Genomic DNA, 23,197 nt, shown 5'->3' with positions numbered 1-23,197 from the left:
GCTCACGGCCACCCGGGAAAGCATGTCCGTCATCTCTGCATCAGCCTGTGACTGGGCAATTGTCCCCAAAGGGGGGAGCCCAGCTGAGGCTTCTGCATCTGACTGGACAAGCCCACTCTCCGATGATGTGCTCGAGAGCTCATCAGCTTCGCAGGCTCCGAACAAGAGGTCGAACTCGCCATGAGACGAGCCGGCAGACTCATCCGGAAGCCCGATCGAGGCAGATGAGCGTGCTGGGGAATGGGAGGTCTGTGGGGGGATGCCCGGCGGAGGCGGTCCCATTGGGTTCCCCAAATCGCCCCCAGTGCTAGCCACGCTGGCCTCAAACCCGTAGGTAGAAGGACCGAGGCGGGCAGCCGCTGGGGTGGCTTGCTTTCTTATGAAAGCAAGCCGTGACCGCAACGTTGCCATGGTCATGTTCTCGCAGTGAGAACATGAACCATCCATGAACGCTGCCTCCGTGTGGGTCGCGCCCAGATACGAAAGACAGCGATCGTGACCGTCTGAAGTTGAGAGGTAACGACCGCAACCAGGAATAACACACAACCGGAAAGACATCTTTAAAAAGACACGTCTTTAAAAAGACGTTCCGTGTGTGCCGCTCTCTTAGAGAAATATACTTTTTCAGGAAAATATACTCTCTTTTTTTCTGCCGAAGTGCCCAGGGGCGTTCTCTGCAGTGCACCAATGCAGAGGAGGGAGAAGCCGCTGAAATGCGCCGTCAGATCCAGCAGAGGTGAATGAACAGTCATGAGAATTCAGCTCAGTGAGCATGACCGTTCGGCTCTGAAGAGAAAATCTGAAAGAGTGGTTGCATACCAGCTCCTTTTATACCCGTATGTCTGGGGGAGTGGCATGCAAATACCACTCGCCAATTTTCATTGGCCTTTTATCAAAGATCAGAGGTGTCTTGGGCTCCCAAGAGTGACCCTAGTGTCACTACATCGACACAACGTCGAGTGAGTGACAGATAGGGAACTGCAGAACTTCACATAGATGCATTGTCCTTTGTTATGAATCCTGAGGTTGAAACAGGGAAACAAATTGAATATGTGTAGATGCCATTCAATTTTTTTGCAGATATAGATCATGATAAATGTTTCTGGTTCCGGCAGACCTAACTAAAGCACCCTAATTTTGAGTTGATGGATAAATTAGGTGTATGCCTGGCTAAATAGATGAGTCTTTAGTCTAGACTTAAACTGAGTGAGTGTGTCTGCATCCTGAACAGTGTTAGGGAGACTATTCCATAGTTTAGGAGCGAAACAGGAAAAGGATCTACCTCCTTTTGTGGATTTTGATATTCTAGGATGTACAGTATTAACAGGCCAGAATTTTGTGATCGTAATGGATGTGATGGAATATAGCGTGGTAGAAGATCACTTAAGTAATGCGGAGCTAGACCATTCAAAGCTTTGTATGTAGTTAACAAAATTTTTAAATTAATACGAAATTTAAATGGTAGCCAATGTAACAATGATAAAATGGAGCTAATGTAATCATATTTCTTGGTTCTAGGCAACACTCTGGCTGCTGCATTTGAACCAATTGAAGTTTATTTATTGAACTTGCAGAACATCCTCCCAGTAATGCATTACAATAATCTAGTCTTGAGGTCATAAATGCATGAAGTTTGACACACAAATGGCATCAGCAACAGAGAGCATGTGTTGTAACTTAGCAATATTATAAATAATAAATTAATAAATAAATAAATAATTTCTGAGGTGGAAGAATGCTGTTCTACAAACATTGGAAATTTGATTGTCAAAGGACAGATTGGTATCAAATATAACACCTAAGCTCTTCGCTGTAGAAGATGTCACAGTACATCCATCGAGAGTCAAATGGTATTTAAGCTGCTTATTTTTAAAGGTTTTTGGTCCAATAATTTGTACCTCTGTTTTGTCAGAATTGAGTAGAAGGAAATTTCTGGCCATCCAATCTTTGATTTCATTGAAACACTCTGCTAATTTGGAGAATTGTGAAATTTCGTCTGGTTTCGAAGAAATATAAAGTTGGGTATCGTCGGTATAACAGTGGAAACTTATTCCACGATTCCTGATAATATCTCACAGGGGAAGTATATATAAGGAGAAAAGCAGAGGCCCTAAATATAGGTAGCATAAAAGTACTTTATAAGACTCCAGTGGTTAAATCCACGTCTTTTGAAGTGAGCTAATTGGTTTTGGGTAGGAAAAGACACAAAAAGTAACTCATTTTTCACTATAAATCTTGACATCAGCAGTCTCCTTGGTGATCATGATTTCAAGCTTGATTACACTTCCTAGCGTCATCTAGCGCTCTGTGCATGCGTCAAAGACTAGGAAGTGTAATCAAGCTTGAAATCTTGATTGTGCCTTGAGACTGCAATGGCAAGATGCACACTAACAAAGAAGTATTTATTTTTTTTTGGTTTGTTCTCATCCAAAATTGATTAGATCACTTCAGAAGACATGGACTTAACCACTGGAGTTGTATGGATTACTTTTATGCTGCCTTTATATGCTTTTTGGAGCTTCAAAGTTCTGGTCACCATTCACTTGCATTGTATGGACCCTCAGATCCAAAATATTCTTCTTAAAAAGAAAGAAAGTCATACACATCTAAAATGGCATAAGGGTGAGTAAATGATGAGAAATTGTTCCTTTCTGGGTGAACTATTTCTTTAAAATCTTATGTACTCTAATCATTAATTACTCTGAACTCTTATATATGAGTTATGCACTTAGAGCATGACTTTAAAGATCTCCTGGACATTGTGTGGGAGAACAGAAAGACTCTATAATATTGTAATATCAGTGCATGTTCATGTTATAATTCACCATTCAAGGGACACCCAAAGTATATGTAGACAACCAGCCAAAGGTTTGGACACACTTGGTTGGCCAAATGCAGAGGTGGAAAGAGTACTGTTTTTTTTATTTTTTTTTTATTGCTTAAGTAAATGTACTGCTACTGAAGAAATAATTCACTTGAGTACAAGTAGAAGTACTAAGAAATATTATGACTCAAGTAAGAGTAAATAAGTAGTTTGCCGAAAAACTTCAAGTAATTACGTTACAAGTTACTTTATGAAAATTATATTATATATAGTATATACTGTATGCTTCCATTTTTAGAACACAAAGACATTTTTGTTCTTGAAAGTAACTTATGCTTCCTTTCACCAAGGATGTATTAAATTGATCAAAAATACTGCCAAAATCATTAATTGCAAATTATTTTATGGTTTGAAATAATTGTTTTAAGTGGTATTTATTCCATTTTTTTTTTACCCATGATGGCAAACATATACTGTGTCACCTATTCCTTACAAAAGCATTCTAAAGTGCTAATTTGGTACTCAAGAAAATGTTCTTATTATTAGAACAATTGAACATGGTTGTGCTATCATGTGGAAATCACAATACAGTGGGTTTTTTCCCCATTTGCTGAGGTATTGAGTTCTTACAAGTTGCTTTACACTTGCAAGTTAAATTTTGGTTTTAAAAAATAGGCAAAAAGAAACACATTTCTCCTGAAATTCTATTTTCTCCTATTGTTTTAGAGAGATGAAGGCTGTTCCACATTACTGTTTTGAAAAAAGAATCTCTAACCAGGATAGTGAGGGAAGTGGATGGCCAGATGCACAACAAAAAGACAAGTAAATCACAGTCTCTAGTTTGAGAAAAAGACTTCTCACAGGTTCATAAACTAGCAGCTTTTAAATGCCAAAGACCTGCATTGCTGCAAGAGGATTCTTGGACAAACAGAACATTTTAAGAATACAACATTTATTTAAATAGAAATAGCCATTTGTAACTTTCTGAATGTCTCTAAATCGTCTCTAAACTACATAATATACATTGTGACAAACACATTCCTATTTCAGGTTTATTCTCATTCATGTATGTCCAAGTATTTTGGCTATTAAGTTAACATACTGTATAAAACTAATATAATGCAATATCATAGAGGAGGAAATGTATCCTCTATGATATTGCAGCAATTATCCAGATATGGAATGAAATTATTAAGCAAACTGTTATCAACGCCTACATGCCAACTGAATAAAATAAGGCAAAAAAAAAAAAAAAAAAAAAAAAAAAAACATTTCACACAGTGTTTAGTGAGAGATATGATTGATTCAAACACTAAAAGTGATTGTTCTGTATATGTATTATTGTATTACAGTTGTAATAATAAAGTCTTAATTAACATTATGGTTATTTAACATATTGAGATATTATTATTATGTAAATTGTAGCATTTGGTTCATTATGTTTTGAGATTTCTCATACCTTCTTTATATTACATCCATCCCTTGCACACTTTTGGCCTCTAGCGGGTGACACAGGGCAGGTAAGTACAGTACCGCACCATGAGCGAGAGTGTTACCCGCTAGAACAGTTTATTTTGTACAAGAGGGGTGTATGGTTACAGAATTTAAAGCGGGAGTACAATACCGAACTGATGCAGCTCGATAGCCCGTCTGTGCGCGCGTTGCTGCGAGGAACCAGACAGTGAGAAAAAAAAATTATGTTCAGTGAAATGACAAAAGAAGATCACAATGTATGTAGCCTAATTGTAAATATATCAGATATTATTAATAAAACATGGGAACCCGTTGCGTGGGCATTTTTTACCCCCATATTTGGAATTTTGGGGATATTTTTGTCAATTTCAATGGAATTTTTGCCCTGAGTCCCCGTTAATTTCCGACACTATTGACATAGACCTTTTTCACAGACTGTGATGACACATTTCCATCTTATTTATCAGTGTAAATCTCAAAAATGTTTATATTACACATTTTTTAAATATTGAGTGTAAATTTATAATATTATGCTTTGTGTTATATTATCCTGGAATTAGTTTTCAAAAACGAATTACCACAGCTGCGAGGGGGTTTCTATTACAGCTGCTGAGAGGGTGACCCTAAATTTGTCATCTTCTCCCATTTTACTGTCTTAATCCACCGCTCTCTATTTTTTTCCTCTTCTGGAATGTCATTCAAACGTAAGAGTGGATTTTTTCTTTTGGTCTTGGAGTGTAAAAATAATAAATGAAATAAGTAAAATTAATATCTCCCATTCACTCCCATTCACCGCTGTCGAAGTTTACCCTGCAAACGTTTACTTCCGCGTTCCAAAACCCGGAGTGTGAAAAAGGTCTATTGTATCTTTCTTAGGTATTTAAAAGTTTGTTTCAGACATATTGCAGCAAGTAAACAAGATATCCCCACATATATGTCAAACTACATTGTGTTAATGTTTGACAGTTAAAACATTGCCAACCTTAAAAATAAGTGAAGTTTGATCAGTGGTTATGCATGTTCAGACGGTTTCCTCGTACCTGAATGAACGGCTCTTTTCCAGGATAGAATGAAATATGCAGAAAATCACCGTAACTGTACACCGTACAGTTCTTGTATAGTGACAGGGCAGAATTTCTTGAAGAAGCTAGAGAAGAGAGGACACCAGCGGCAGTTTATGCAAGCTGCTGTGCTCATGATCCGTCATAGCGCGTTTTAGTTTATAAACAGATTTAGCGCTTATAACTTTCTTCTTCCCAAAAATTCAGAAATATTATGAACTTGTTTGTACTTTGTAATTGTGGTGAGAAATAATTGTAGCGAAGTTGAATACTTCTTGTTTAATCAACTCAAGTAAAAATAAAAGAACTATTATTTATTCATACTTAAAAAAGTTGAAAAATGTATTCAAGTACTGTAACGAGAGTAGTTCTAATTCGTTACTTTCCACCTCTGGCCAAATGTATGTTTCTCATGATCTTAAAAATCTTTGTATGGAACTTTCACAAGTAAGTTATCATATCTTACACAAGACTATTAATGGCTCATAGCACACTAAGGCTTATCATAGCAACAGAAACCCCTTGATGTTTTATGTAGTATATTGCATGCAAGCATGTAGTTTTGAGTCACTGTACCCTTATTCATCCACACAGTGGCACTGTTACACTGCAGCTGCAGTAAACCCCTAGGTAAATGCACAGGGAAAATGAACTGTGATTTCCGCATATAGATCTATTTTCAAACATGCATGATATGGATTTATTTTTTTTTTTATTTTTTTTTTTTTTCTGGTGAATCTCTGTTTTGAATAACATTGAAACCTCTAGTTAGTGATGTCACTGACATTGTCTCTTTAAACAAATAAAACCATTTGCAGATGTCACTGTATATGCAAAGATAATAATGCACTTTTAATCCCTGGCAATGTGTAGCCATAACCATCATCATTCTGGGTTGTATTCAAAAAGAAGAGTAGACCCTCTTTTCTTAAAGAATGTGTAAATCAGTTCTTGAGACTCCTGTAAATTTAGATCCACCAGACAGCCTAATCCTAACAGCCCCTGCAGTGTCCAGCCTTGTGTCCCATTCCAATAAATTCAGTTAACATGCCACTGACATTGGGTAAGGAGACATCTTTCTGTTTCAACTTTGACCCCCTCACTGTGATCTTAAATTCACATCAGTGCACCTCCTCCAAGTAAACTTCGACACTCCCAGTCTTATACAGATCTTGTGCACTGATCTGAAATCTCTCAAATTAGCTCTCGGAGAACCCAGATTGTAGTGTAACCTATAACCTTGGCCCAATGCCCTCCTCTCTGAGGTTTCCCTCTTGTGTGTCTACAGACAAATTAACACTTCTGCATTGGATGGCTCCGGTGTATAAACAGCGTTTCCCCTTACTTACTCCTCTTAGTTGTCTCTGCACATTATACTGTAGTTGAAAGTATTTTGAACTTTGAAAAAAAATTACACACATAAGTTTATTTTCTAAATAATAATATTACAGAGTCAAACCTCATTAATGTTGGTGTGTGTCAATGTTGATTGTGATTTTCCGGTGTTTTGCCATGTGTGTTTATAATCTGGAATGCACACACACCTGTTTATAATCACATACACAATTGCATAACCGCATAAGCAAAATGGGATATATTTCTGTCATAGTGCAAAATGAATACACTGAGACTGAAAGAAAATAATTGTGCTTCCAGCTCTAAAGTGGGGGAAATCCACACACTTGACTCAATATTCCCACAGTAGCATCAAAAAGGCACTTGCCATCTGTCTGCAGCAGTTCTCCACCACCTCAATACATCATGCTTCAGAGATATCTGCTAAAGAGCTAAGAGTTAGCCTGTTGTATTTTGTATGGCTTTTCATGCAAATGCCATAGCAGATAGAGAAAGGAATCTTTGATCAGAGCTCTAATTGGAGGGTAATGGGGTTGTAGTAAAATGAAGTTGTGGTGAAACAGAAAAAGCACATCTCTCTGGTTCTTAAGCATTGAATTAAGATCTTAGTTCAAACTTGTATGTATTTAGGATGTTGGTAATTGTGCTGCAGTCTCTTGAGTTGTGCCCTCTACAAATGCTGCTCTTTGACCATGATGACTGGATTGCTGGGGCATTGAATGAGATGTCAGTCCCTCTGGATTTGGGAAAATAGTGATGGTTGCTTGTAAGATTACACCTGTAGTTTGCCAATTATAGTTACATGTCTTACTGATAAATGGGCGTTGACTTTTTATTGATTGTAAACTGTGTGGTAACTGTTTGAGCACAACATTACATTTCCAGTATTGGGTTTTGGAAATTATTCAGTGCATACTGAGTAGACTTGGGAATCGAAAACCTGCTCCATTTTATAAAACAACAACAACAAAAAATGTCACAATGGTGTTAAGTTACGTTAATGGTTCTTGAAAGTTTACATTCACATACTATGCAACCATACTAAAATACTTTGAAAGTGTTTCCTGTATACGCTATTCAGTATTGAATCGATAGGCAACAATAAAATATATCATGCTTTAAGTGAGCTGTGAGCTTGCAATCCGAATTGAATGTCTTGGTGCTGCAAAATAATATAGATAATAATTACAGTATATAACACATCAGTCTATTGCAATGGTTGCATGCAACAGTAAACATACACAGTGACCATTGGAGTTTGAGTCGCAAACAAATGTTCTTTTTAATGAACAAATAAAAAAGATGGACAAATCTCGAACACATTCAAATGTAGCAAAAATAATATTGATTTTGTTTAGTATATTTACTTAACAACCCAAAGGTTTTGCTAGAATTGATAATGGAACTTTTAAGGAATTTATATTGTAAAGTGTAATAGGAGCCAGAATCATTAAAATCCTTACCATTCCCATCCCTACTACTGAACGAGTTCATCAGGACAAGAAGAATCAAAACATGTATTCAAAACTTGCCCCACCACTTGTGTTATACTGTCCTTTTTTCTTTCTGTCATTCATTCTTTATATCTTCCTCTGTCTGTGCCTGTTTCCCATGGTTCAATAGCCCTGTTCAGGCATTTGGAATTTCCAAATACATATTGCAAAATATTTACACAGGATTGTTTCTGGCTTATAGCTGACAGCCTCAGCACTCATTTGAGATTTTAAATACAAAAATACATACAGCTCCAAGCCTTCAGGCTCAGAAAAAGGCAAAGGTATTAAGATGAAATTGCAGAATAAATATTTATTTGAAAAAAGCTCTTCAGTGGCAGTAGGTACAGACAATGTGTATTGTTCAGTGAGATCTCTGTCCTGATGAGGGTGTAAAAAAATCACCCGGAAGTTGGTGCCACAGAATAACAACCCAACAATGGCTGGCTAATGTAAGAGAGAATTTAGCCTCCAGAAATCATATGAAAAGTGTAAACACACATCTAAAGCATTCTACTGACAGAGAGAGCAAACAGTTTAAAGTGTGGGGCATTACAGATCCGGAAAATATATACTGTTTATGCTACTCTAGTTTAAACAATCTCTTTCTACATAGTTCAGAATGAACATGCACACTGGCAGTCTGCAAAGCTAGTAGCTAGAAAGTCAAGGGAGAAGTTTTTTTTTGTTTGTTTTTAGAATGACAAGAGTAACTGTAAATATTGATGATAACTGACATATAAGAAGCACAATCTGTGATAAAGGACTGCATGATCTGATTCAGTTATTGTATATGAAAGACTGGTTTATCTTCTCAGCAAGTCTGCTGAGTCAAAGGAGAAAACAACTTGTCCCACACCTCCAGCTTTATCATGGCCTTGCCTAAAGGACACATGGTGGCCCTGATGTTCAGGTAGTTGCCCTCATAGTTAATGCCTGACCCATTAGCCTCCTCCCTCACAAAGCCATGCTGGTTCTTCTGATAGTACATTTCTTTATAAAGAGCCTGATCACACTCCTTCCCTTTAGGGTAGATGCCCACTGCAAACCAATTTTTGTACAGGTTGTAGTCCCAGGGTACCGAGAACATTATGGCCAAGGTCTCAATGAAGTCATTTCTGCTTCGCTCAAAGAGGTCATATGTCATGACCCCCACACTGCCAGTGGCCTGGGCACTGGACTTTGAGAAGGTGCAGACTTCAGTCTTAAGTGGTCGTATAGTGGGCTGAGGTGGGTTTAAGGTTTCACCACTCTCCAGATAAACTCTGTGGGATTAGATGGAAGGGTTATGCATGAATCATACACTAAGTCAGATACACCAATCAAAATAGATACATTATTCAAACCAACTCACATTTCCTCATTGCCATGTACACATACACATTTAAATACATTTGATAACCCTGAACCATTTCTCTTAATGTGGAAATATGCAGTGAGGTCCAAAAGTCTGAGAACACACTGAAATTGAAGTTTTAGAATTTTGAAAAATTTTCAACAAAGAATTATGGATAAGACATATTTAAATTCTGCATTATTTTTCGGTCTCTTATTTCTTTTTGAATAAGCAAAGTATACTATAATATGTTACTGAAAAAGCAAATTAGATAAATGCCTAATAGAAGCATTTTCTCTAGTTGTCTCAGACATTTGGACCCCCTACTTTATTGGGAGAGTATTTTTTGATCGGCTGGTTTAACAGAGGAAGCTTTGCTTCTGGTTCCAGTCTCACTTTGGGTTGAAGAGGCAGTAGTTGTTCGTCAGGTTGGTGATCTCTATGGTGGCATTTCTCCTGCTGCTCACATTGGCAGCCACAGCCTCAGCAGACTCAGTCATGATGATATGTGATAGCTCTGACTGACAGATGAAGCGGACAGAAGTCGGAAGGGAAGGAATGATGCGGAAAAAAGGAGTAATAGTAAAATAAAAAAATTAAAATAAGTGTAAATGCCATTTTGTTCACACTGCAGGCCCACAGAGAAAAAAACATAACTTTCTTATGTTTTTCTGTGATAGTTTGCTATCAAAAGTTAGGCTATACAACAAGAAAAAGGGTAGTCTTTGTTTGAAAAATAGTCTGCTGTTTGCACTATTTGATGCTGTGCTGAACTGTTTGTTAAATTTCATATTTCCAAATGAAAAACATCTACATGCTTTTTTGTGTTGTGAGAAATGTGAGGTGCTTGTGTATGTGCATATATACAAACTTGCGATATACAATGTAAAACACAGACATAGATTAATGTTATAAAGTGCTCTCTGTTTGAACAATCTGATTATGAGATGACCCTTTAATCTTTACACCATGATTACTTCTGGCCTTCCTTCATTGCAACTCTCAACACTAACAAGTAAATAAACAAAGTAATGGTAATAACATGTGCAGAGACCACTACGTCAAAAACCATTGTGCCTTTAGCAATCTTCAACATTTTTCATGCCGTGCTCTAATAAAAGAAGCGGGGAGTGTGAAATAGAATTGCTCAAGTGTCTGTAACTGAATAAACTATTTGTATTATAATTTTATTATGCAAATAAAAGCATACATTGACATTTAGTTTTTATTAAGTTATGATTATTAATAACATTTCATCACTAAGGATAATAAAGGCTTACCTCTGTAGGATTCCGGAGTTGTGGGTGTGTTTGTGTGTGCGACGTGTTGCTTGATAAGAATCACGGTGTTTTTACTCTTTCTCTTTCCCTGTCTTTAAGATCATCGAAAAGAACAGTACATGCCCACCTGCAAGCAAGCATAATTCCTGAGATTTAGTACACACCCTCTTCAGGGAAAGATCCACAAACATAGTAACACACACATACATAGACTGTGGGTGTCTTCCAATTACCTTGGAGCACTGTTATACACATCATTAGCTAATGTTAAAAAGGCACATTGCACACTATGCTGACATGTCTCAACCCGTTAGATCTGTTGCAACAGAAAAGTGGAGTTGCTCCTCAAGGAGAGGCTATATCAGGCAAGCTCAGAGTTGTATCAGAAATGACTCAGTCTTGATGTTTTTTTAGAGCACTGCAGCAATGCAGACTCTTGCAAGTAGGTGTAGTAACAGTACGTTTTATAGGTGGGGCTCCTTTGGATCAATGTTTTTATTGGGCATTTTCACACCTAGTTCATTAGAGGACTCCAAGTGCTCTCAGAGCGGTATAATGTATAATTGTGAACAACCCAAATTATCTCAGACCCCCCTAAAAGGACCCAAAAGCGAACCGTACACAGACCACCTCAGGTGGTGGTCTGAGTATGGTTCGTTTGTGGGCCCTTTTGTGGTTTGACTGATTTGTGTGATGTGAAAACGAAGAGCTACCAGTCTGCTTTGCATTTCTCTATGACACAAGTACCTTGAGGCTTGCCATACAAAGTTGCATTGCATACTGTCTGCGATTTATTTGATCTAACCGTGTTTATTGTGTACTTCATATTCCAATCCATATTCATATTCCAAAATTCATATTCCAGTTTTACTGTCCAAATAAGGGAATTTTAAGCAAATATAAAAATACCATGATTACCATGACCACATTGTTGTGTCTCATTTTCCATTCTTGTCATATAATGTGAGCAATCCAAATGAACCGCAGACCGGCCGCAGTCATAGCAGAGCAGCGTGAAGCCTACTGACGCACGTACTGTTTGCGGAGGTTTGAGCCAAACTCCCACGAAAATACATGCAAGGATTTTGATAGTTTCACTTTAATTTAACGTTCGCATAATGTTCTTGGTTAATACATTGAGGAGGAGACGCTTGCTCCATTTCTGTGGAGATGATAGATGAGAAAACATTTTCTAATTCACACAGAATCTCAATTGTTTTCCTTCATGCGTAATAAGGGCTTGTGGGTTTTATCAGAGAGCCTTAACATAACGTGTGAAAGTGAAGAATGTACGATAGAAATAGTATTGCATAATTTAATATAATTGGCTGAATTTCATAAATAACAGTGTAAGTGTAAAGTTGATCAAAAAGAGACATGTTTTAAATATTTGGAAATGTTTTAACATTTAAAATAATAATTTTCATGTCATTCTATCCCTGTGCAATATTTGTATATAATAAACAATTCAATAATAATTTTTTAAAGCCTTAAATTAATAATATAGCCCTATTTTATTAAATGATTCGAAGTTAAATATGAATAAATTCAACAATTATAGGTTTACAAGTTATTGTTAGCCAAATTTCATAATCTTTACATCCATGGGGTCTGAGTTTTTAAGGAGTTGTGGTGTGAATAACAAGGGTTCTGAGACCACATAAATGGTAAAAGGACCAAAAAAGAAACGGGGTCCTCTTTTAAGCCCATTTACAATGTGAACACCAAAAGCACTGAGTTCATTTGCAGCTGGTTCCCTTTCTGGTTCACTTTAACTGAACTGGGTTTGGTTAATTTAAAATGATTATATGTAAAACCACCCATAGAAATTAATTAGTAAAGTAAAGATAGTAATTTGCTTTTTTTATTATTATTATAAAAAAACAACATTGGGGACATTCTGGGATTCCTGTTTTACATAATGGGCCCTATTTTAAGATCGCTAGCGTTAAACGCAGCGCTATGCCATAAGTCATAAGTGCAAAGTCATTGGGCATACTGGGATTTTACTGGGACCGCAACTGTTGGGTCGACCATGAAATTTTGGTATTTTCGTGCAAGCATGCTCTAAGTCTACACACAAGTAGGTTTGGTGAAATCGCACGCGCAACGCACAAATGGGCTGGATTAAGTGCAATTTAGTTCTAAGGTTTTCTCCGGTTATTATTCCACCATCTGCATCCTAGTTAGGGTGGCCAGATGTTCCGTTTTTCCCGGCATAGTCCTGTATTTAAGCACTTTTTCTAGTGTCCTGACTTATTCTGAAAAAATTGTGTTTTGTCCCGTATTTCCCTTCTCCTAAAATTTCTCTATCGCCTATGCAGCTTTCTCAGACACGTGAGTATTCTAATCAAAGGTAGCCAAGGATACGGCTTGCAAAACCAATAAAATCACACCGTGTTATTTGAAGTACATGATTGGATTAAACTATGCAATCACAATCCCCTATCAATAGACATCCAGTTAGTGAACTGATTGAAGAGTCCATTTGAAAGAGCACACAGTTTAAATTTTGGTTGGAAAAATATCAAGGAAGCGTACATGTTTAATGATGATCTTCAAAAAGAGTTTACATTTTTTTAAAAGGAGTCACAGACAGAGCCTAAAACGAATTAGCGGAAGATATACATCGCATGGGGTTACCTTACAGGGAACCACCACATGCGGAGCACCTACCACAGAACAGGGCTTTTAGTTAGCACGTGTACTGGGCTGGCAGCAAGTCTCTCCGAAAACTCGACTGCCACAGGGCTTGGAGGAAGTCAACCAGGGAACATAGTTTGTGAACACTACTTGGAATTAATGGCGCACGTCTTCAGCTCAGAGGAGGTGAAAGGCTCTATGTGCAAGCGATACACCCGGCCGGCTATCCCGGGCTTATCCGCTTGTATTGCGTTCTACTACCCGGGACAAAACCGGTTCCACCCGGAGGTTGTAGAACCTCGCAAAGGTGTTGGGTGTTGCCCAGCCCGCTGCTCTGCAAATGTCTGTTAGAGAGGCACCCCTGTCCATGGCCCAGGAGGCCGCTACACCCCTGGTAGAATGGGCTCGTAGCCCTACCGGGGGTGGTGCATCCTGGGCGTGATATGCCATAGCTATGGCGTCAATGAGCCAGTGGGCGATCCTCTGCATGGAGACAGTGCTTCCTTTCCGCTGTGCACCAAAGCAGACAAAGAGCTTCTCAGAGATCCTAAAGCTCTGTGTGCGATCCAAATAGATGCGTAAAGCGCGCACCGGACACAGCAACGACAGGGCTGGGTCTGCCTCCTCCTGGGGCAGCGTTCACAGGTTCACCACCTGGTCCCTAAAAGGGGTGGTGGGAACTTTGGGCACATAGCCCGGTCGGGGTCTCAAGATTACGTAAGAGTAGCCCGGACCGAACTCCAGGCACGTTTCGCTGGTCTGGAGGGGTTCAGCCTCCTGGTGCCTCTCAGGAACCTGATGATCAGGTCGTGCTTCCCTAAGGACTTACCGTCCACTGTGTCATGGTGTGCTGCTATAGCAGCAATGTACACCTTCAAGGTGGAAGGGGACAACCGCCCTTCCAACCTCTCCTGCAGGAAGGAAAGCACCGATCCGACTGCGCATCTCTGGGGGTCTTCCCGTCAGGAAGAACACCACTTAGCGAACAGACGCCACTTGAAGGCATACAGGCGCCTCGTAGAGGGGGCCCTAGCCTGAGTGATCATGTCTACCACTGCGGGTCCATAAGCCGGCAGCTGCGTGCCCGTTGTAAACAGCGCCCCAGCCCATTTTGGAGGTGTCTGTCGTGACCACGACACGCCTGGAGACCTGCTCTAGGGGAACGCCTGCCCGTAGAAACATGAGGTCGGTCCAAGGGCTGAAGAGGTGGTGACAGACCGGCGTGATGACCACGTGATGTGCTGAAGCGGTCTCATATGCATCAACCCCAGCAGGGTGGCCACCGCTGAGGATGCCATATGCCCCAGGAGCCTCTGAAAGAGTTTCAGTGGAACCGCTGTTTTCTGTTTGAACGCCTTCAAACAGGCCAGCACCGACTGTGTGCGCTCATTCGTGAGGCGTGCTGTCAATGAGACTGAGTCCAATTCCAAACCGAGAAAAGAGATGCTCTGAACCGGGAGGAGCTTGCTCTTTTCTCAGTTGACCCGAAGCCCTAATCGGCTGAGGTGTGAGAGCACCAAGTCCCTGTGTGCACACAACATGTCCCAAGAGTGAGCTAGGATTAGCCAATCATCGAGATAGTTGAGAATGTGAATGCCCACCTCCATTAATGGGGCAAGAGCTGCCTCTGCGACCTTCGTGAAGACGTGAAGGGACAAGGACAGACCGAAAGGTAGGACCTTGTACTGATACGCCCGACCCTCGAATCCAAACCGGAAGAAGGGTCTGTGTCGAGGTAGAATCAAGACGTGAAAGTACGTGTCATTCAGGTCTACTGCCGCGAACCAATCTTGATGCCGGACGCTCGCAAGAATGCGTTTTTGCGTCAGCATCTTGAACGGGAGTCTGTGTAAAGCCCGGTTCAGTACTCGCAGGTCCAAGATTGGCCGCAACCCACCGCCTTTTTCTGGTACAATGAAGTAGGGGCTGTAAAACCCCTTCTTCATCTCGGCCAGAGGGACAGGTTCTATCGCACCCTTCCGTAGGAGGGTGGCGATCTCCACGCACAAGGTAGCAGCGTTTTCGTCCTTCACCAAGATGAAGTGGATACCGCTGAACCTGGGCGGACGTCTGGTGAACTGAATCGCGTAGCCGAGTCGGACGGTCCGGATTGGAAAGCGCAAGCCACGCATCCAAGCTCCGTGTGAGGGGGACCAAAGGGACAACCTCGTCGGACGTACCGGCAGGTGGGGCCTCGCGGTGGGGCGGAGCTCGAGGTGCCACACCATGTCGTGGCCGTGCTGAGTCTAGGGACATCGAAACACTTACTTGGCTCCTTGTGACCACCCCCGGAACAGCCTGGGATGGGGGAGGAAGAGGACTGTCCTCGCAACCTGTGGAGACTGTCACATCGGAGGCGGATCTGGGCGCACAAGGGCGGGGAGACAGCTGCTGAAGCACCAATCCTGCAAGGGTAAAAAGGTGGATGGTGGTCGGTGGTCGTGATGACGGCCGTGCACACCGGGTAAGTGACCCAGGGAACGAGGAAACCGCTCTTTTGCTGAACTGTTGGGTACTGCAGCCACTTGGGCATGCAGCAAAATCAAATGAAAAGGCAACAAAAGATTCACCGGGGGATGGAGTGGTCTTCCTACCAGCTCCAAAGCAGTGGGTTTCGTCGACCCTGGGTCGCCCGTCTTAGGGGCACTTTGAAGCCTTTCGTGTGTTCTTGGTGGCCGGCAGCGAGACGGGTGGCGTCTGCTTCCTGCGGTGGGCTCCACGCCGGGGCCGGGCCGAAGGGGCGGGCTGCGGTGGAGCCGGTGAAGTCACCGCAGGGGGATGCCCTTGGCGACGAGCAGGCGGAGTGCGGGATCTTGAGCCGCGCCGGGGCAGGATATGCCAGATAGCCTCCGTCTGCTGCTTCACCATCGAGAACTGCTGGGAAAAGTCCTCGACGGTGTCACCGAATAGGCCACCCTGGGAGATAGGGGCAACGTGTCTTGTCGGCTTCACCCATCTCGACCAGGTTGAGCCAAAGGTGGTGCTCCTGGACCACTAATGTGGACATCGCCCGCCCGAGAGACCGCGCCGTGACCTTCGTCGCCCGAAGAGCGAGGTCGGTCACCGAGCGCAGTTCCTGCATCAGATCTGGGGCGGAAATACCCTCGTGCAGTTCTTTTAGTGCCTTGGCTTGGTGGACCTGCAGGAGAGCCGTGGCGTGCAGGGCAGAGGCGGCTTGTCCAGCAGCACTGTAGGCTTTGGCCGTCAGGGACGACGTGAACCTACAGGGCTTGGACGGGAGCTTTGGGTGTCCTTGCCAGGTGGCGGCGCTCTGCGGGCATAGGTGCACCGCGAGCGCCTTATCCACTGGGGGAATCACCATATAGCCCCTGGCCGCCCCGCCATCGAGGGTAGTGAGGGCGGGGGAACTGAGAAATCGGGACCGGGCAGTAAAAGGTGCCTCCCATGATTTTGTCAGCTCCTTATGCACTTCCGGGAAGTAAGGCACTGGAGCGGGGCGTGGCTGCTTTGAGCGGCGCCGCGAGCCCAGGAACAAATCATCGAGCCGTGAGGGTTTGGGGTAGAGCGGAGGGTTCCACTCTAGCCCGACGCTCGCGGCCACCCGGGAAAGCATGTCTGTCATATCCACATCAGCCTGTGACTGGGTAATCGTCCCCGAAGGGGGGAGCCCAGCTGAGGCTTCTGCGTCCGATTGGACAAGCCCGCTCTCCGATGCTGCGCTCATCTGCTTTGCGGGCTCTGAACAAGAGGTCGAACTCACCGTGAGACGAGCCAGCGGACTCATCCGGAAGCCCGATCGGGGCAGACGAGCGTGCTGGGGAATGGGAGGTCTGCGGGGGATACCTGGTGGAGGCGGTCCCATTGGGGTCCCCAAATCGCCCCCATTACTAGCTGCGCTGGCCTCATACCCGTAGGTAGAAGGACCGAGGCAGGGATCCGCTGGGGTGGCTTGCTTTCTTACGAAAGGAAGCCGCGACCGCAACGTTGCCATGGTCATGTTCTCGCAGTGAGACATGAACCATCCACGAACGCTGTCTCCGCATGGGTCGCGCCCAGACACGAAAGACAGTGATCGTGACCATTTGAAGTTGAGAGGTAACGACCGCAACCAAGAATAACACACAAATAGAAAGGCATCTTTAAAAAGATGCGTCTTTAAAAAGATGTTCCGTGTGTGCCGCTCTTTTAGAGAAATATACTCTTTTAGGAAAATATACTCTCTTTTTTCTGCCGAAGCGCCCAGGGGCATTCTCTGCAGTGCACCAGTGCAGAGGAGGGAGAAGCCAATTACAGATGTGGATGCACTCTCTACTTCGCATTGATCTGCGCCTAGGTAAGGATACATCAATTTCATTTTTGCTGGGAGGGGACTGTCCCGTTTTCCACAAGCATGAATCTGGTCACCCTAGTCCTAGTTCATTCCCTCAAGCACCAGTGATATAGACAGCACATTCAAGAAGTTGGTAGTGTAAATGTACTGTATGCAATGAATTAGAAGAATTGAAACTTATGTTCTTTTGTGCATTAAAATGCATCCTTGATGATTGTTGGGCATATTTCTATGACAGTGACTCGCTCCTTTTATATGCATGGAAAATGTGATTCCCCTCAGAATTTGGATGTAGGCTCTGTTAAATTACAGGGAATGTAAGTATTTAATATACTGACACACAAATCATGGCTAGTATTAACAGTGATTGTATCGGCACGCACTTCACTTCTACCGGTCAATTTTGAAAAATCGAATTAATTTATTGAAACATGATAAAAATAAACCAAATATATTTCTAAATTGAAATTTCACTTCAAACTAAATGAAAATATAATCAAAATAACAAAGTGGTAAAAAAATCTTAGCCTACCAATTCCAAAAATTTTACTCTCTCCAACTTCTTCCACCCGCCCGTTTTGCAGTGGCTTAAAAATCACTCTGTGACAACAGGTGGAAAAATACCTTTAGACTTACAAATTAGACCATAAATACAATTGTACTTTTAAACATAACAATTATAATTGAAAAATAAACCATGACCTATAGATAATTTAACACAAATCTCAATTGTATGTTTAGTTTTATTTTTTTCATGCAAGACTCATATAAAACTCTGATTGTCAGGAACATAAATGTTACACTATATTTTCAGAGTTTGGACATGAATTTTATTACCACCCGCTGGTGGAATCTCCAAACTGCAAATGCAGGAACTGAGTTTAAACTTTGTGCTAATTTAAGATGTGGTTTTCAAACATCTTAACGCAACAACCTATTTCTTAGGAAAATAGCAAATTTCGCTTTGCGCCACTTTATTAACATACAATACACCCACAGTTTGGACGCATACACCCACAATAGTGTATACACTCCCATCCACGCCCACTTGCGCTTTGCGCTGGCACTCTCTCGAAAATCGGATAAGACGTTGCATATGGTCGCTGCCCGTAGCGCTGCGCTTTGCACGCTCACGAAAATAGAGCCCAATGGATTCAGAAATATTCTCACAGTGTACCATTTTCTGTTTGGAACAGAGCCTACAATGAAACTCTTAAAAAAATATCAGTATACAAAACAGGATTCAGTAAGTGCCATTTTGCATTTTTTATTAAGATTTTTTTTTTTGGAGAGAATATACAGTTGTAAAACTGGACATCAGAAATGTTTAAAATCAATGTAGGTAGAAACACAGACATCAACAATAACGTTACTTTATCTACATTTTTGCTAAATTATTTTTATGTAGCTCATTGTACATACTGTATGTCAGCAGTTTTCTTGGTGAAATGAACACTAGAGGCGCTACAACTACAATGCCCTTTATTCTTATTCGCACAAATCACGAGTAAAACGGCAGATGTTTAGTTAAAAGACACCTATAATGCTATCTTATGACATTAAACAATTTTACTCTAACACATGTCTTATACATTTTAATGTTTGCATTATATAACCAGCTACATTTACAAGCACGTGCAATGCAGAGGTCTGGGGTACGAGTCCAGAAGAGCATGCAGGTTGACACTTGATCCAAAAGTGTCATAGAAGAACCATAAAATGACATGGTTACTTCAGCAATTGTGTTTTTCATCACACATTTCCTTGTATGACACTATCAGTTTGCTTTAGCTTTAAGGTTAAGATTTAGGGTAGGGTTGTAGGTTTTGTGGATTCAAAATGTAATAGAGCATTAACCTAAATAATCTGTTTGGGAGAACATTTGACTCTTTTGTGTGTGTGTGTGTGTGTGTGTGTGTGCCATACATGAACATTTAACCCCAGAACTGCCGTGATACATACAATAAATCATTGAATATAATTTTGCAAAAATGTCACCACAGTCACATCATTTTCATAAGACCAGTTTGCAAAAAACACAAACATTTTGCATTATGCATTTTTGCATATCATTTTGGATAATTGAGTAATCAAAAGTATTTAAAACTATTTTGAAATCTTTCAATAAATGAATTGTCAAAAGGGAACAAGTTTCCTAAAAACATTTTTTTTTTTACTGACCCATCTTATCATAGAGCTCCAGTTTAATGATAGCCTTGCCCACATTGGACATGGTCGCCCTTAAGTCTATGTTTTGTCCCTTGTGGACAATTCCAGATCCGGCTGCTTCTACACGGGTAAACTGACTGAAGTCCTTGCCCTCGTACATGTGCTTGTATAGGGCCTTGTCACATCCACGGCTGCTCTCGAACATCCCGATGCCCAACACATTCTTGTTGAGATGGTAGTCAAAGGGCACAGAGAACAGAACAGCCACGCGCTCAGTGCACATACGGTTCTTCATTTGGAAGAGGTCATAGGTCAAGAGGCCCACTGCCCCGGTGGCTGTGTTGTCGTCCTTAGTGAATGAGCAAACCTCGGTCCTGGTGGTGCGGATGGTGGGCTGGGGAGGATGGCAACTAAACCCACTGAACATGTACACCCTGTTTATGGATTACATTGGTCAATAACATAATCAAAAACCAATAATACAGTAAATAATGGAGAAGCCTAAATAAAAGGAATTTGCCCTACAGTTGAAAAAAATCAAATAAATTCCCTTCACTGTTTTACATTTTCTGAGAAATTTTCCAGTGTAACCGAACTTGTCTCACAGAACAGATTTAACCATCTTAAAGGTTATTTTAAAAGATAGTTCCCCCCAAAATGAAAACTCATTCATCATTTACTGACATGTTGTTCCAAACTCACATGACTTTCATTCTTCTGTGGAGCACAAAAGGAGATTTTAGGCAGTAGTCTTAGTCACCATTCACTCTCATTGCATCTTTTTTCCAGTCAATGGTGAATGATGCTGTCATTCTACCTAATATCTTCTTTTGTGTTCCACAGAAAAAAATACAGGTTGGAACAACATGAGAGTAGGTAAATGATGACATAATGATATCAGAAGGGACAGTTACTGTACATTAATGTGAATGTAAAAGATTGAATTACAGTTTATCCACAAATGCACAGGCAATATATTCTCTTTACTTTGGGTTGATGAGGCAATAAGCAGTGGTGACATTGGTGATCTCCACTGTACAGTTCCTATTGGTGGTTATAGTTGCTGACACGGTCTCTGCGTTCTGCATGTTGGCTCTACTTCAGAACAGAAGAATCACGAAAGAGGAGAAAAAAAGAAGAAAGGTTATAAGATAGGATAAATTCCTTTGAGAACACTTGAATCCAGATAAGCCATTAAATAGTTTATCAACCTATTTCTTCAAACTTTTCAGGCCAAGGACCCACTGGAAAGACGGAGCAGGGACCTGCTGTTTCATTTTATATAAAACTGAGTGTTTCATTTTAATCCCAGCTTATAATAACATACATGTATGTATAGTACCATATTGATGTACAGTAATCACATTTAATGTACAGTCATATACTTGTACATTACATTTTAATTTTACTTAATGCATTTAAATGCGGGATGGAGAATGAACTGTTTAGCTGAAATTTAAGTTAAATGTAATTTTCTTAACTTCTTTCTTAACTGGGATAGTTCACCCAAAAATGATAATTCAGTCATTGTTTACTCACCCCTGTGTTGTTATAAACCCAAATGCCTCCCTTTTTGTTAAGTAAAATAATGTAAATTTTTTCAGTGAACTATCCCTTACATTTTGTATTTATGTATAATGCATATTTTCATTTTCTATTATTATTTCAAACAATACTTAATCAGACCCCCGTCAAATTCTATTCTTAGCAAATTAAGTTGACATTTGCACACCAATCCAGGCAAAACCTAATCTGTCTTTATGTTCATAACTACCTCGTAAATGTGTGACAGCAGGTAGGCAGATGAGTGTTTTCTACAGTTTTAGCTCAGACGCTAAAATAGCTGTAATAACAGCAAGATACTTGCAGGCACCATATGGCTTCCAGATCTAAACTGTTAGCAGAGACAAACAGTGATGCAGTGAGCTGAGAATCTGCAAAGCATGCACCAGCAGATCCAAGCAATGCGACTTTTCACTGCCACTATAGCGCAGAATAATTAACGGTTTATGCACAGTAAATGCATCGGTTGTCTTTTTCAAATATAAGATAAGCACTACAATGACTGACCAGTTATTACAGTACACACATAAAACCTAACACAAACTGGTTAAGAAGTACCTGACAGTCACCTGTTAGTATCAGAAGCTGCTGCTGAAAGTGTTGAGTTTGCTGCTCCTCTGTTGCACTGTAGATTAATAAAGTGTTGGGTGAATGACAGAAACAATCTCTCACACCATACTCCCATATAACACAAATACAACCAAGCATCTACCTGACAAACACAGGCGTGTCCCCTTCTTTCCCCTCAAGCACCGACATGCAGAATTGAAGGAAATATTTGTGGGAGAGTTTGATGGGAGTTGACACACTTAACCGCTTTCATAAATCTTCTCTTGCAAAGCAATTTTCTGAGAAATCATGGGCACACAGCCAGTAAAAATGCCAGAAAAACTCAATCACAGCAGGAGGTGTTTTGTTGGTGAAACAAAAAGCTTAAAAAACAAAACAAAACATTGACTAATTCTACAACAATTCACATTCTAACAAGTAGATATATGACTTGCCTGTTAGAAAAACATCATGATTTGGTTATGAAATGTCCTCTCATTGACGATGAAAGGTACCAATTGTATCAATGCCCAAAACCTTTGTGAAAGGTAATGATAGGACTTAAAGAGGGCTTACTTCAATACATATAACAAGGGCAACAAGGTGCAAGGGCATGGGAGCTTTTTGATCCTTGTAGGTGTGTCATGTGTAAGCATGAGTGTGGAGTAGACTGTACTACATATTATCAAAGCATGTTAGAGCGTCTCCGGCACTCCCTCCTTAGACTGACAGGGTGTGATTGAACATTTCATGGTCTGATGAAGCGAGCGAGAGAAAGCACAGAGTGGTGTGTCAAAATGCCTGTACATTTTTACCCAGTTTCACACCTAGAGACTGGGAAACACAATGAAAAACATGCACACACAAAACATCCAGGATGTACTCACAAATTGGGCCCTCAATTATTATCCAACAGGGGGCAGCAAATGTACACATTCACCCCATTAATCCTCTTCTAATAAAACTCTTAAACTAAGAAATAGATTTTCTCATTCCTGAAGAGGTGATGTTTTCATTTGCTGTTAATCATAGTAAAAATAATTATGCATATGTACAAATAAGATGCTTAGGGGTATATTACATGGTTTTTACACATTTATTACATATACAGAAAGTGGACAGTGACATGCAGTTGACTAACCAACTTCACTCTTCTTCG

At 40.9% G+C, this 23,197-nt stretch overlaps 2 protein-coding genes across 7 annotated transcripts; both read right to left on the bottom strand.

Annotated features, from left to right (window-relative positions):
• Positions 1 to 8,494: 8,494 nt before the first annotated feature.
• On the bottom strand, positions 8,495 to 10,968 carry apnl (actinoporin-like protein). 2 transcript variants are annotated; one of them, XM_051715095.1, is made up of 3 exons: positions 10,824 to 10,968; positions 9,940 to 10,064; positions 8,495 to 9,472 (listed from the first exon to the last, which is right to left on the bottom strand). In XM_051715095.1, the coding sequence occupies exons 2-3, from the start codon at positions 10,041 to 10,043 to the stop codon at positions 9,022 to 9,024; spliced, it is 555 nt and encodes a 184-aa protein (XP_051571055.1). In that variant the 5' UTR covers positions 10,044 to 10,064; positions 10,824 to 10,968; the 3' UTR covers positions 8,495 to 9,021. The 2 variants fall into 2 exon arrangements, with proteins under 2 accessions (XP_051571055.1, XP_051571056.1); XM_051715096.1 differs by having other exon boundaries at positions 9,940 to 10,060; positions 10,824 to 10,950.
• An 8,040-nt stretch (positions 10,969 to 19,008) lies between these two features.
• Positions 19,009 to 22,193, bottom strand: LOC127450754 (uncharacterized). 5 transcript variants are annotated; one of them, XM_051715082.1, is made up of 3 exons: positions 22,059 to 22,193; positions 20,914 to 21,021; positions 19,009 to 20,360 (listed from the first exon to the last, which is right to left on the bottom strand). In XM_051715082.1, exons 1-3 carry the CDS (start codon positions 22,172 to 22,174, stop codon positions 19,931 to 19,933), a joined length of 654 nt encoding a protein of 217 aa, XP_051571042.1. In that variant the 5' UTR covers positions 22,175 to 22,193; the 3' UTR covers positions 19,009 to 19,930. The 5 variants fall into 5 exon arrangements, with proteins under 5 accessions (XP_051571042.1, XP_051571041.1, XP_051571044.1 ...); XM_051715081.1 differs by having other exon boundaries at positions 20,914 to 21,024; positions 22,059 to 22,180; XM_051715084.1 differs by having other exon boundaries at positions 22,048 to 22,119.
• Positions 22,194 to 23,197: the final 1,004 nt, after the last annotated feature.

Source organism: Myxocyprinus asiaticus, chromosome 13 (genome assembly GCF_019703515.2).
Source record: "Myxocyprinus asiaticus isolate MX2 ecotype Aquarium Trade chromosome 13, UBuf_Myxa_2, whole genome shotgun sequence".
Lineage (NCBI taxonomy): Eukaryota > Metazoa > Chordata > Actinopteri > Cypriniformes > Catostomidae > Myxocyprinus > Myxocyprinus asiaticus.
This window is presented reverse-complemented; position numbering and strand designations above follow the sequence as displayed.

Bases quoted from the DNA above. Each gene is read 5' to 3' on its own strand.
- apnl (XM_051715095.1), bottom strand. From the start codon at position 10,043: ATGACTGAGTCTGCTGAGGCTGTGGCTGCCAATGTGAGCAGCAGGAGA. The intron at 9,473-9,939 runs GTGAGACTGGAA...CTAATCCCACAG, and splicing joins TACTGCCTCTTCAACCCAAA to AGTTTATCTGGAGAGTGGTG.
- LOC127450754 (XM_051715081.1), bottom strand. From the start codon at position 22,174: ATGGGAGTATGGTGTGAGAGATTGTTTCTGTCATTCACCCAACACTTT. The intron at 21,025-22,058 runs GTGACTGTCAGG...TCTGTTCTGAAG, and splicing joins GCAGCTTCTGATACTAACAG to TAGAGCCAACATGCAGAACG. The intron at 20,361-20,913 runs GTAAAGAGAATA...ATCCATAAACAG, and splicing joins TATTGCCTCATCAACCCAAA to GGTGTACATGTTCAGTGGGT.